The 12982-nt window shown below is 59.2% G+C and overlaps 1 protein-coding gene across 1 annotated transcript; it reads right to left on the bottom strand.

The window, feature by feature from the left end:
- Positions 1 to 551: 551 nt before the first annotated feature.
- Positions 552 to 11658, bottom strand: IFITM10 (interferon induced transmembrane protein 10). The gene is made up of 3 exons (XM_055814667.1): positions 11394 to 11658; positions 9984 to 10398; positions 552 to 1470 (listed from the first exon to the last, which is right to left on the bottom strand). The coding sequence occupies exons 1-3, from the start codon at positions 11417 to 11419 to the stop codon at positions 1321 to 1323; spliced, it is 591 nt and encodes a 196-aa protein (XP_055670642.1). The 5' UTR covers positions 11420 to 11658; the 3' UTR covers positions 552 to 1320.
- Between the last annotated feature and the right edge of the window lie 1324 nt (positions 11659 to 12982).

The raw sequence follows: 12982 nt of genomic DNA, 5'->3' as shown, positions 1-12982 counted from the left end.
TGAGACGGTTGTGGCATATGAGACGAGACAAAGTGTCAGAGGGGCTAAAACTATCTTTCAGTCCTGGTCTTGCCATTAATTTGTGGTGTTTCCAAGCCAGGGTGCGTTGATTTGCAGCACTGCAGGCAGCCACGGGCAGCTCTCAGGAAGGGCTCCAAGCTTCTGCCTCATTCAGCAGCAAACGTGCAGCGTCTCCAAAATCTGGCTCTTGGTGATGACCCTGGGAAGCGCCGTGGTAGCAGCAGGTTCAGACTGCGGCGATTTATTTCTGTCTTCGGCGTTGGTCCTATGAGGGGAGGGGGGACCTGCCTGCTCAGCTGCCTTTGCCTGCTTGCCATTGATCGACCATCACGGGAGTTGCTGAGGTTTCTGCTCTTAAATCTGGACCTGTGCCCTCCTTCACGGCCGCATGCGGCCCCGACCTGCAGCAGCATCCCTCACTCTGCTTTAAATCCCTCCCAAGCAGCTGCTGGTGACACTAGCATTTTCTCTTGCCAGCCCATAGGGACTAGGAGCCCAGCCGTCCTAAGGAAGGAATTAACCCAGCAGTGTCTGATATCAGAGGTATCTTTTATTGACCATTTACAGAAATACAGTAGCACTCAGTTTAGGGGACTTAGGCGAGTTCTCCAGAAGGTGCCTTCCTTCTCCACTCTGCCGGGAGATCCCGAGGAGAAACCTGCCCTTTACGCTTTGGGGTGTCTCTGGAGGCTTTGGGGCTTCCTAGCATGAACATCCTAACACCCTCAGCTCCCCGGGGGTTGGGAGTTGTTTGAACCAGGGGATGAAATCCAAAAGAGGAAAAGAAACCCCCTCAGCACTGGGGGGCAGTGGGACGGTCTGAACACACCTGATATGTTGTGAGCCAGCCCTGCCGTGGTCCCCAGTGGTCCCCATCCATCACCGCATGTGCCTGCCGCTCAGCAGGACCCCACCGCTCCTCCAGGCAGAGCTCAGCTGCCGGCCGCTAGCTGCGCCTCGCTCTGTGCTTTGCACACTCTTGTCACACGCCTTGTTGGCCATAAAATAAATATTTCTTAGTCTATTTTTCTCCCTGTACATGTGTACGAGTAAGACCCTTTCCTACAGCAGTTCACGTACTGTTTGGGGGCAGGCAGGGTATGCTCAGCTGGGCTGATAAAACTCATTTAATTTTTATTTATGTACTTTTTTTTTTTTTTGCAATCAAGATGGAGTGTTTGTTTTTTGGATCTTGTTTGTTTGGTGGGTTTTTTTTTTTGCGTCCTTGCTACAAGAAACAACCGCAGACACTTCTGGCATAGAGGCATTTTGGCGGTGGCCACTGCTGTTGGCCTCACTCTAGTAGTCAGTGAGGGGGTATCGCAGGAAGATGAAGATAAGGATGATACAGAATGTGGCAAGGGCTGAGCTGGTGATGTTAAAAAGCCGGGCTGTCTTGGCATCTTCGACTGCCCCATTTAAGTCATTGAGGAGTTTCTTATCCCGGACCTGAGACCAAGAAAAAAAAAAAAAACCAACAAAAAAAAGAGAGAAATAAAATAACTGGGAGATGTATAGAAGACATAACTTCTTTCAAGCAACACCCGCAAAGCCCAATGCACTCGTAGGGTACCTGTACAGCGGATGAGGGCTGGGCTGGGCCTCTTTGCACTTGAACACTTGGGGTGCTGTAAGACACCCCCAGGTGAGGTTTGCATCCCGGCTCCGCTATGGGCTGAGCTTGCAAAGCCAAGCACTGTAATGCCGGCAGGCTGTAAACCCCTGGCAGTGGAGGACACCTGGAAGAGTGACCCGTTGCTGTTGCCAACCAAGCAAACCAGGTCCCGGTGACCCCTGGGATGGGGCAGTGTCGTTTGGAGCTCGAGGGCGCACGAGGGAATGGAGGTGCCGTGGTGCACCCCATGCACGTGGGCACTAAAGCATCCTTCCCACAGCGTCACAGCCCCCTGGCCCTGCAGCACCGGGCTTTGGGCCGCCCGGCCCGCGAGCCAGAGGGCTGGCTGTGGTTTTGGTGTGCAACCCCCCCACCCACCTCCATCTGCGCCGAGGGGCTGCGCGGGTGAAACCTGGCACAGCATCCTACTGCAGCTCCAGGGCTGTGCACCAGCCTCCAGCATATTAAGCAGTCCTGGGTTAATGAGTTCCTTTTGCAGGTCTGATGCGGCTCATGTAGCGTCTCTGCCGCTGGCAGTTTTCAATCCTGACAGTGTGGTCTGCTCTCTTCATTATCCTGCGGGCTGGGACTTACGTGTGCTTGCCTTGGGACAGCTCTGCAGTGGGTAAGGACTGTGCATGTCCATGTCGCTGACCTGTCCCCACCTCCTCCAGGCTGCCAGGCAGCGGTGGCACCAGCAGGCAGTTGATGGCAGAGGATGTGATGGCGTTATGAAGCAGCAGATGGCACAGCCAGGCAGTGCGTGGCACTGCGAGGCAGTGATGCCACTAGCAGGAGGGGATGGCACTACCAGGCAGTGGGTGGCACAGCCAGGCAGTGCACGGCACTACCAGGCAGCAGGTGGCATCGCCAGGCAGCGAATGCCACTAGCAGGCAGCAATGGCACTTCCAGGCAGCAATGGCATCATCAGGCAGCAGATGGCACAGCCAGGCAGCGATGGCACTGCCCGCCAGCAGCAGCTCTGCAGTTCGAGCCCAGCAGATGGGGGGTCAGGCTCCATCCCTTCCTAGCAGGGATGTGTCCCTGTCCTCGCACTGCCCCTTCAGCCAGCCCTCAGCAGAGCCGGGCAGCTGGAGCTGCGAGAATGTGGGAAGAAAGGACCAGGAGACTTTACCCCTCCTCCCTTCCTGTACCCGCGTGGGGTATCCAGGGTGGCCAGAGGGTCGCAGGCCGTGGGGCTGCGCATCCCTCGTGTGTCCTTTGCTGCGGCCGCGTGAGCCCTGCCCGGTCACTGCCGGCCCAACACTAGATGTCGGTGGAAGGCTGCGAAACCCAGCCCCAGGGTCCTGCCTGGGAAGATGAAACAGCTTTTATCAACTTGGAGCTTTCCAAAGAGACCCTGTGATGGATTCAGACCACATCTGAGTGACTTTTCTCTCTTCCTCCTGCAGTGCTTACCCGCAGGGCTGTCTCAAAAGCCTTCTGCGACTTGCCTGCGTGTGGGGAAGGGTTGCTGAACCCCTCATGCCCACGGAGCCATGCTGGTTCATGGGGCCTTCAAAACCACATCTCAGACCCTCCAGCAACGTCCCCTCCTCCGTCACACCAGCAGGGACCTCTCTGCACACATACCCCTTGCTCTTCATTGATCCTGGACCATCGGTAGGGCAGCTGCTGCTGGCATTGGGCTGGCAGGAGCCGGCGCCAGCAGGCACTCAGGTGAGAATGAGAGCGCCGTTTTCCTCCTTGTATTAAATCCTGCGGTGCCATGTCCTCAGCCTCTGTTGTACCCGGCTCCTGGGAGCCTGCAGCTGAAGCTGGGGCCATCGACCCATCACCCCGCGGCTGGGCACTCAGCAGCCGCAGGGCATCCTTCTGGGAGCAGGGACAGAGGACAGCCACCGACGGTGGGTGGCTCTGTGGCATACTTGGCTGGTGCCCCCAGTAGCGGAGATGACCTCTGGGAGGGCAGCAAGCCGGCAGCCTGGGAGCCTGCACACCTTTTTGTGTCAGCTGTGTGGCCGGGATGACTCACCTTTGAAATTATTCAGTAGGTTTAGCATCCTGCCAAAAACCCGTGGGCACAGCAGCACCAGGCGGCTGGCACCTTCTCATCCACCGGTGAGAAGCGTGGAGGTCCCTGCAGCCCCAGCCCCAGGAGCACTGCATTCGGGCCAGAAATCCCGCCTGCTGCTCCCACAGGTTCTTTGAAGCTCTCACCTGCTCTCCTTGTCCCAGCAGCAGGGAGGCAAACCCTGCTCAGGGAGCAAACGCCTTTTGCCCCTTCCTCCGCCATAACCCAGCTGCAGCTGGGAGCGGCCGCACTGCCGCGGGCGAGCCAGTGTTTGCTGCTGGTGTTCGCCAGGCAGACGGAGGTTTCTCCAGCAGACGAGGTTTGTCCAGCAGACCGGCGCGGCCGGCACGCTGAGCTCTGCACCCTTCCCGCGGCCAAACTGCTTGCTTTGCCTTTGTGGGGCCAGTTCCTCTTGGGCCCAGGAACACTTTCCCACTCCTCACCTCCTGCTCCTCCTGTCCCCGGGGCCCTGTCACCCTAATTTCCATGCCCAGCCCTCTCCCAGTGCCCCCAGCGGCCTCTCCCTCCTGACACCACCTCACACTCAGGAGCGGTGCTTAGCTCTTTCCCAGGGTACGCTTCAGTGGCACCTGCTCTTGACTTCCCAAGGCTCTTCCTTTGGCCCTGCTCCAGTCCTGCTGCTGCTGAGCATCCCTGGCCAGGGGTACCCAGGGCTGCCCTCTCCCTGGTGCCACTCCTCCCTCCCAGTTCCTCTTTTTGTCCTTCACATCTCTTTTCTTTCCCGCTCTTTGGGCTCAAACGATGGTAGGACAGCCACCTTCGACTCCTGCCAAAGGGCACCCAGCTGCCTCCTCCCCATGCCCCCCCCCGTCCGGTTCCACCCCTCTGCTCCCACACACCCCTGTGGCACACAGCTCCTTGCCCCATCCTCACCGAGTCCTCAGTCCCTTTCCTCTTCTCCCTTTTTATTTCCGCACACCCCCTGTGGCTTCAGCGGTCACCCTCATGCAAATGATCCCTCATTGCCCGTTCTCATTTATATTGCAATGGAGCCTCTAAGCCAGGGACAAGTGCCAGGGCCCCTGCGGCACACAAGCCGATGGAAAGGTGTTTCTGGCATTTCTCCTCCCAAAGCACTCACAGCCCTGGCCTCCCGCATCTCTCCAGGGCGGCCTTGCCTCCTTCTGCCTGGCCTTGCACCCCCAGATGTTTCCAGATGTCTCCCTTTAATGTCCTGCTGCGGCATCCAAGCCTGGCTTTGGAGGAGGACCTCTCCCGGAGAGCGGGCAAGTGTTTCGGCTCCTTCCCCACTTTGTCCTCAAGGAGATGCAGGTGTCTTTCTTATAGCCCAGCCTCAGCTTTTCTTATTCCCATGCTGCTGTGGCCACCACCGCTGTAACGTGCTGGCAGCGGGTGCCCCAGCTTCTGGGAGCCCTGGAAGCTGCTTCCTCCCACAGCCGAAGAGGTGAAGCAGGGTGAGGGACAAGGCCCCAGGGTCACAAGGCTGAACCCCCTCCAGACCCAGGTGTGGTGCTTCCTTAGTCACACACCCTTTTCTCATCATCACTTGGACTCTTCTCCCCTCGCCTAAAACAAGACAGGGATTTTTGGCCCTGCTTTGCACCGAGATGCCTGGCGTGTAAGGAGAATTACATCTGCTGACTGCAGGGTGCCCCCAGGTACCCCAAAGTACCGCGTGGTGGCCCCTTTGGAGATCCCACCCTGGCCAAGGCAGACCTCACCTCTGGTCTGGCTTGCCAATTTATACGGTTCCTTTTCCTCTTCCGTGCCTGGCCTTCCACAAAACACAGCCTGCTTTTGTGTGTTAACAAAATTAACAGTGTAAACCTTCCTCCTTTCCTCTCCCACCAGCAAAAGGCAGTGGTGGCCTTTCCCTCCATGCCTGCTTGCCTGTCACCTCCCTGCTGCTCACCTTGTCCTCCACCATCTCCAGCTCACCTTCTCCTCCAGTGCCTCCAGTGTGCCAGTGCCCAAAGGCTCTTTCCTCCCTCTGACCACCATCCCCTGCCTTTCCTCCCCTTGGGGTTTCACCTTCAGCTTCCTCTCCAAGCATCCCCCTTGGCTCCTACCGCCCCACTCTTTCCCCAGCCCCCCAGCGGGACCTCCCCTCGCTCTGTGCTGGGGCTCAGCCCCTCCTGTTTTTGGGAGCAGGGAACTTGCTGCATGAGTACAAAGTGCTGCCTCAGCTTGCAGGAGGAGACAAACGGTTTGTTGGTGATGAGCCTAATGAGGCTGTATTTAAGGCAGCCTGGCTTTTAGCATGCAGCCTGCAGCTGGTTGTCTGTGAACCCATGTCTGTGAAGAGCTCTGCATCCCTACACACGAGCTCTGGGGGGGATCCTTGGATTGATTTGTTCTGTGAATTGGCCAAGAGCTCTCCAGCCCACATACCTCTACCACGCCGGCACCAGCGCCATGGGACTGTCACCCCTGTCTCACCCACCTCCAGAAACCGTTGCTGCTCCTGAAAAGCAGGCTGAGAGCCTGCCTGAGGGGCTGGGTGCCGCAGCCTCCCTGCTTCTTTGGGTTACCAAATAGCTACGGATTTGTGCTGGCCTGCTTCCACTCGAAACGGGGCAGCTCAACAGGCGGTGAGGGGGGAAGGCAAGGAGCTGTGCCCGAGCTGCGTGCTAGGGGCCAGGCAGAGAGCGGGCAGGACGGCTCCGCTCTCCGGGGCTGCTACCGCACTGCATATTTTGGTGGGCTTGGGGGGGCAGGAAAACTCTGAGCAACCCCATGGGCTGCTGGTGGGACTTAAAAAGCCAGCAGGGCTTCTTGCCATCTTCGTCTCTATACAGGCTCAAGGAGGCATCTGTACCACGGCTCGTATCGGATGCCGGCTCCTCCGAGGTACCACCTCTTGGTGTGATGGGTATTGAGCAGGTCTTGGCTTGCCCAGCAGTCCCCAGAGAATGACCTAATGCCTGGAGCGAGGTCTCCTGCCACCGGGTGCTGATGCATCATGCGTTACCACTTGGAGCTGGGAAAGAGGGAGGGAGGGAGCTGCCAAATACCGGGCCACGGCATTTGCTCGTGACCAAAACCAAGGGAATCCAAAGCATTGCTGTCGGAGCGATCCTCGCAGCTGTGCTGAGCTGGGGTTAAGGTTACTCCAGGGTTTCTAACTTCCCTCGTCCTGCTTTTTATCTCTTCTTCCCCAGCACCAACACACACTTACAGTTACGTGCGAGCGCCTTGCTTGCGCTTGGGAGGCTGACCTTGAGAAGCCTGGGATGCTAGAAACAACACCCCAAGGGATACGTGGGTCGGTGTGACTCCGTTGCAGCCCAGTAAGCTGTGTCTGCTGAGGATCTGGCCCGCTATGGGTGTAAATAAAGATGAGGCATGCCATCACGCTCTTACTCAGAGCGCTTGGCTGGGATGTCTGTCACACAGAGTACTTGGCTTGGACGTCACAGTCTCTGCCTTCACCTGACTTCAAGTGTTTCTTTCAGTAAGAGCATAAACTCTTTGGTGCTGGAGTGGGTTTTTAGCATTTTTTTAGTAAATGGTGGTCACCACGAAATCGCATTTCCCTGCAGGAAGAAACCTAGAAGGCTGTAGCTCACATGCAAAAGGCCAGGCAGGCGTGGAGGTACTGTTCTCCCAGCTGTAGCTGAAGCCAATAAAAGTGGGCATGGGGAAGGAGACAGATTCACGGCAATATTCAAGTGTACCTAAGCATACATCTAGCTTCCAGTGTGGGCATTATGCTGCTGAAACCACTGGAAATATTAGGGTGTGCTAAGGTATGTAATGAAACATCTCATGGACTTGGGGTACAACGGCACTACTGCTTTATTAACAGCATGAATCTGGCAAAAGCGATGACGGTTATGGCAGGGTATTGAAAATGCCATTTCTGGTAATGAAAATGATAATTCCTGAGATGGCTAGACGCTGCTTAAAGGAAATGTAAAAACGGTAACCCAGGAATCATTTAATGCCATCAGTGCACTGATAGCCCTTCAGCCAGGAAACCTGTGCTCCACTGGCTGAGGGCTCTGCCCTCCAAGGTCCCAGAACAGGCTCAGGGAGGGGAAGGTGCTCCCCCCTCAACTTGGTCTCTGCAGAGCAGAGACATCCTAGATATCTGCGGCATCCTAGTATCTGCTGCTCAATTGTCCTTACATTTAATTGCAGAGGAACAAGAGAAGTCTGTTTAAAGGGACATCTGTCCCCAGGGCATTTCTTGCTTCTGCTTTCTCTGAACTTCTGGGAAAAACCTTATTGACTGTAGAAGAGATGAAAACAACAAGCTTCTGGAGAAATAACCCCAACATCCAGCCTGTCCGGGGTGTTCTGGAGGGCTCTGCAGCAGCTGCGCGTGAGGAAGGATTCTGTCTTTCTTAACATCCCAGTAGTCTTTCCCAGGACAGACCTTCTGCTACTGCCCCAGTGTCCCTGTGGCCTCTCACCGCCTATCCCGACAGCAGCCTGCGAGGACACCCACCATCCCTGCGGCCACCGTGCCTCTGAGGGATGTTTTCCCCCTGCCAGAGCCACAGCCGGTGCGGAGCTCCAAACCCGAGCAGGGTTATTTCTACCCGCTCAGGTCCACGTCCGTTTGGGTGCCATCATTACACCCGAACAGCTCCTGCCTCCGCAGTCCGGAAGCCAAGGCTGGCTTTTGACAGCCATCTTCTATTTTCCTTCCCCTGATCTGGAGCAAGTTTGCCCGTTTGCCTTCCCCCCCCACTGCTTCTTTTTTTTCACACTGGAGTTTATGTCCTCTAGATCTTTGCAGGCAGGTGCTGAGCCCACACTTCTGCCTCGGCACGAGGCTCCAGCCCCGGGTTACTTCTGGGCTTTGCCCTTCCTTCCACCTCGTGTCAAGGATAGTGAAGAGTCCAGCCTCTAAAAACTTTGTAGGTGGCAGACCCTACTCCATCCTGTCCCCTGGGGATGGGTCAGCCTGCTCCTCAGGCTGTCCTGACCCCACTGTTTGCTGCCCACATCTACCCAGATACCCGCTGCAGCTACCGCCGTGTCCTGGTGATGTGACAGCCTCTCTTAGTCTGCTGTGACAAGCCTCTTGCACGGAGAAGACACCGATTGTGAAAGGCAAATTCAGATGAGCAAAGACATGAAAAATAGGGAGGAAGCCACTTTCTTACCTCGCTGGCTAAAACAGCGGGGGGCGTTAAGGGACTCCTTCCCCCACTAGTGTTAGGCTGCTGCTGCCTGGATTTGCCCTTCGATCAGTCTCGCTTGTAGTGATGCTCAGCCCTGGTGTGATATAAGCCATTAAGTGCCTTGCCCAGGCAGCAGCGAAGCCGGCTGCACGGGTGGTGGGTGGGCGCTCACCTTCCACCTCAGGGAAGGGGAAACGGAGGCAGGCACCGCAGTGCCAGTGCTGGGGGAGCCCAGGGCATGGGTGGCTGAGCCTCTCTGCCAGAGACCCCGAGGGGCTGGCGCGGTCCAGTTGGAGCTGGATGGGGTTAAATGACCTGCTTCTGTGAGGAAGCCCATGGAGCCCTGGCCTTCCTCTAAATGCTGCCTGCCAAAACAAATCAGCAGCTCCTCTCCAGGGCCACCCAGCGCCCCGGGCTCCCTGCACATCCATTCAGGCAGTTCTGCGTCTGGCAGGCTCCGGCTGAGGGGCTGCCTGTGTGCTGGGCCCCATCCCTGCCCTGCAGCGGCCCGCTGCCATCCCCACCGTGGGCCACGCTCCACGCCATCGCCCCCCCCCCCCCCCAGCAGCACAGCTCTATCCCCCCAGCCCCGATGCTGTGTGAAGCCCCCCTGCACTCGCTTCCACCTCGTCAGCTCCCTGGCGCTCGTTCAGTGAAGCTGGCAGGTCTCCAGGGCTTGCCTGGGAATTTATAGGGCTCGGGGCGGGGGGAGCCGGCCACCAGCATTAGTGTTTTAATTAGGGAGAGGGCAAGAAGGAAACAGCAGGGTTGCCCTGCACTTTGGCAGCCTCTCCCCCCCCAGCCAGATGCCAGCTGATCCTGGCTGGCTGCTTCTTACTGCTCCTGCCCCACCATCCGATGCTGCTGGATCCTATCCTGATGATCTCTAACCAACAGGATCCCGAAGAACAGACCGAATGCCGGGGTGCCTGCGGGCACAGCACGAGCCAAGCCAGCCCCACGTTTTCTGCCCATCACCCTCCACCTCCGAGGGCACCGGAGCAAGCCAAAGCACCTCTTCCCCACCTGAAACAACATCCCCCGCTCCCAACCACACCGCGTCTCTCCCCATCGCCAGCAGCTGCAACCTTTCATTTGGGTGGCAAAGATGTGATTTACACCAGGCGCGACCCCCAGGCACCCCCCTCCCCCCTCCGGCCACCCCAAACCCCGCGCCTCGCACTCCGTACTCACTTTCAATGAATAGGCCAAGGCGATGAAGCCGAGGCAGCAGAAGTTGAGGTATACAAAGTTGAAGATGGACCAGAGATAGTAGTCGTTCACCTCGGTGGTGTCGGGGTAGATTTCGATGACGGTGGTGGGGTTGGTCATTGTCTTCTTCTCCACCGAGTGCTTGCACGGGACTGCCGGCCGCAGACTGTCCCCTTTGCAGCTCTTGCTCTCCATGAGATAAACGGCAGAAGAAGGGGACAGGATGGGCGAAGCTTGCCGGAGAGCGGGGGGCTTGGCGATGCAGGCAAAGCAGCCCTGGGGGGGGCCCTGGGGGGGTCTCGGGCTCCAGGCCACCCCCTCGAAGGGGCACGGTGGGCCCAGGGGGGGGTCCTGTGTCCTCTCCGTGGTGGCTGCCGCGGCGTCACCGCGCTCTGCCCTGGCAAAGCGAAAGTCCCCCCGTGAAAAATGGGGGTGAGAGGATGGAGGGGGCGGGGGGGGGGGGGGAGAAGAAATAGGGGGAAGGAGCGGGAAAGAGGAACCGCGGGGGAAGGCAGGAGAGGGACCGGGAGCCCGAGGGGAGAGCGGGGAGAGGAGCGGCAGCGGGCAGGAGCGGGAGGAGAGGCGGGAGGCGGCGGGGGAGGGGGCAGCGCGGAGCCCCGGCCGGGCGCGGAGCTGCCGGCGGCCCCGGCCCCGCGGCGGGAGCAGCGGCACGTCCCGCCCCCCCGCCTGACCCGCCCCGGCACGGGGGGTGAACACAAAATAACGCCGATGAGGGAATAAATAAAGGCAGACAGAAACGCTCGGGAGGAGGCGGGGGGTCCGGGCTGCGCCCCCGCCGCCCTCCCCGCCCGCTGTCGCTCTGTCGCTGCCTGTCGCGGCCCCTGTCCCATGTCGGGACGGCAGCGGGTGGCTGGGCTGGGGGCGGCGGGGGAGCGGCCCCCCCGGGGCGGCAGAGCAGCCCGGCCCCTCGCCCTCCTACCTCCTGGGGGGGTGGCTTTTTCGGGGGGATTTTTTAAAATGTATTTATTTATTTTTTCTTTGGCTGAGCCCTCGTCTCTGCGGGATTCCCAGTGGGATTGCATTGCCAGATTCCTTCCACCTGCCAGCAGGTTCCCCCCTTCCCCCCTCCCCCCCTCCCCTTTTTTTTTTTTTCGGGGGGTGGGGAGAGAATATCGTGTCCGGAGAGGAGGAGGAGGGGAAAGAGGGGATGAAGGCAGAGGATGGGGAAGGGTATGAGGGGACGGGGAAGGGGTGAGTGGGAAGAGGAGGTGAAGGCGGAGGATGGGGAAGGGGGTGAGGGGATGGGAAAGGGATGAGTGGGGAGAGGAGATGAAGGTGGAGGACGGGGAAGGGGATGAGGGGATGGGAAAGGGATGAGTGGGGAGAGGGTCCCCCATCCCCCAGCTTTGCAAATAGGAGAGACTGGTCCACCTCTGGCTGCCCGTCCGTCCGTCCATCCGGCTCCCGCGAAGGCATCAGGAGGAGCGGCCGGCTCGCGCGGAGGGCTGCGGGGAGCCGCTGCGCATCCGGCTCAGCGCTGCCTCCGGCTCGGCGTCCTCGGCGCGGGAGGAGGGGGGGGGGGCACCCATGGGCTGGGGGGGGCAAGGGGGGACTTCGGGGATGGGAAGGTCAACCTGCAGCCCCCTCCCTCCCCCCCCGAACATGCCCCGCGCAGGAGAGCTCCTCCGTGTCTCAGCCCTTCTCCCGTGTCTCCCCCTCCCCGGGGACGTCACCTCCTGCTTGGAGCATCCTGGTACTGCTCAGCCGGAGAAGGGCATCTCCTGGGGGCCGGCCGAGGGGCTCCCCGGCCCCCGCAGGGGATGCTCGGCCCGACTGTCCCCAGCATCACCCACAGAGCCCCCGTGGTGGGGGCTCGCTGCAGCCAGGGTTGCGTGTTTGCTCCCACGGGCCTGGGGGAAACCTAAAGCGCGACAGGGGCTGTGGGGGCAGCTGGTACTGCGGGGGGGTGGTGGTGGTGTGGGGGAGCAGCAATGCAGTGCCGGGGCGGGGGGGGGGGGGGTTGGGGAAGTGGTCCGGTCGTGGGGGATGAATGAAAAGGGGATAAATCCCGCCTGTGGGGCGATAAATCTTGCCGGCACTGAGCAAATCTCAGTGCGGGCAGGGGCGGGAGCAGCCGGCAGCAGGACGCAGGGCATGTGGCTGCTTCAGGGGAGGGAGGTGGGGATGTCACGAAGGATGGACGAGCCAGGGAGGATGTGGCCGTGCCCAGGCTTGGCACAGGATCAAGGAAATGCTTGCTGTCTCCCGTTGCCAACTGCCCGGGGAGCTGCCTGGAAACCTGATTCTGGGGTGCTGCGGTAGCATCCCCCCGGGGATGCGATGCCCGAGAGCAGCTGGTGCCGTGCAGGGACAGCTTGAAGGTCATTTGGGAGGACACAGCTGTGGCATGGCAGGGGGTGAGGACATGAAGACATGCCATGTCACCCCACAGTGGCAAAGTCTGGCCCGGCGCAGGTGGCCTTGAGGCAGCAGCCAGCTCAGCTGGGGCGCTGGGAGCAGAGAAATCCCAGAATACTGGGAACAGGCTGGGTAAAACAAAAGTTCATGTGAGCAGTACCTGCAGGGGAAGGGAAATCCTCTGGAAATGCCTTAAGCCTCCCCACAAAGTGCTGAGCTAAGAAATAAGGATGGTAATTCACTCGCTGTTCACAGGCGGGTTTGGCTCCCGTGTAGGGACACCCACACTGGTCCGTCCCTGTGGGTCAGCACGATGCAAGGGGACTTCTTGCGTGCCCGCAGCGCTCCCAGCCCAAAGGGGGTCCCATTTCCATGAGGCTGGTTTAAGCCCTCTGAAGGGGCCTACGCTGGTCAAAAAAGGACAAATTGCCCTCTGGTTGGGGATTTATCACTGCTGGAGTGGTATTGGGTCTTGCCAAAGCAAAGGGGGGTTTATTAGTGCTACCGCCGCCTGCGACGAGACCCAGGTCTCCCTCCAAGAAACTGCTGAGAAGCAGAAGCAGCGCCAGGGTAAAAGCGATGTTCCTGTGGGATTAAGAGGT

This window comes from Falco peregrinus, chromosome 9 (genome assembly GCF_023634155.1).
Source record: "Falco peregrinus isolate bFalPer1 chromosome 9, bFalPer1.pri, whole genome shotgun sequence".
In the NCBI taxonomy this organism is placed as follows: domain Eukaryota; kingdom Metazoa; phylum Chordata; class Aves; order Falconiformes; family Falconidae; genus Falco; species Falco peregrinus.
The sequence above is the reverse complement of the archived record's forward strand: the minus strand, read 5'-3'. Positions and strand labels throughout refer to the sequence as shown.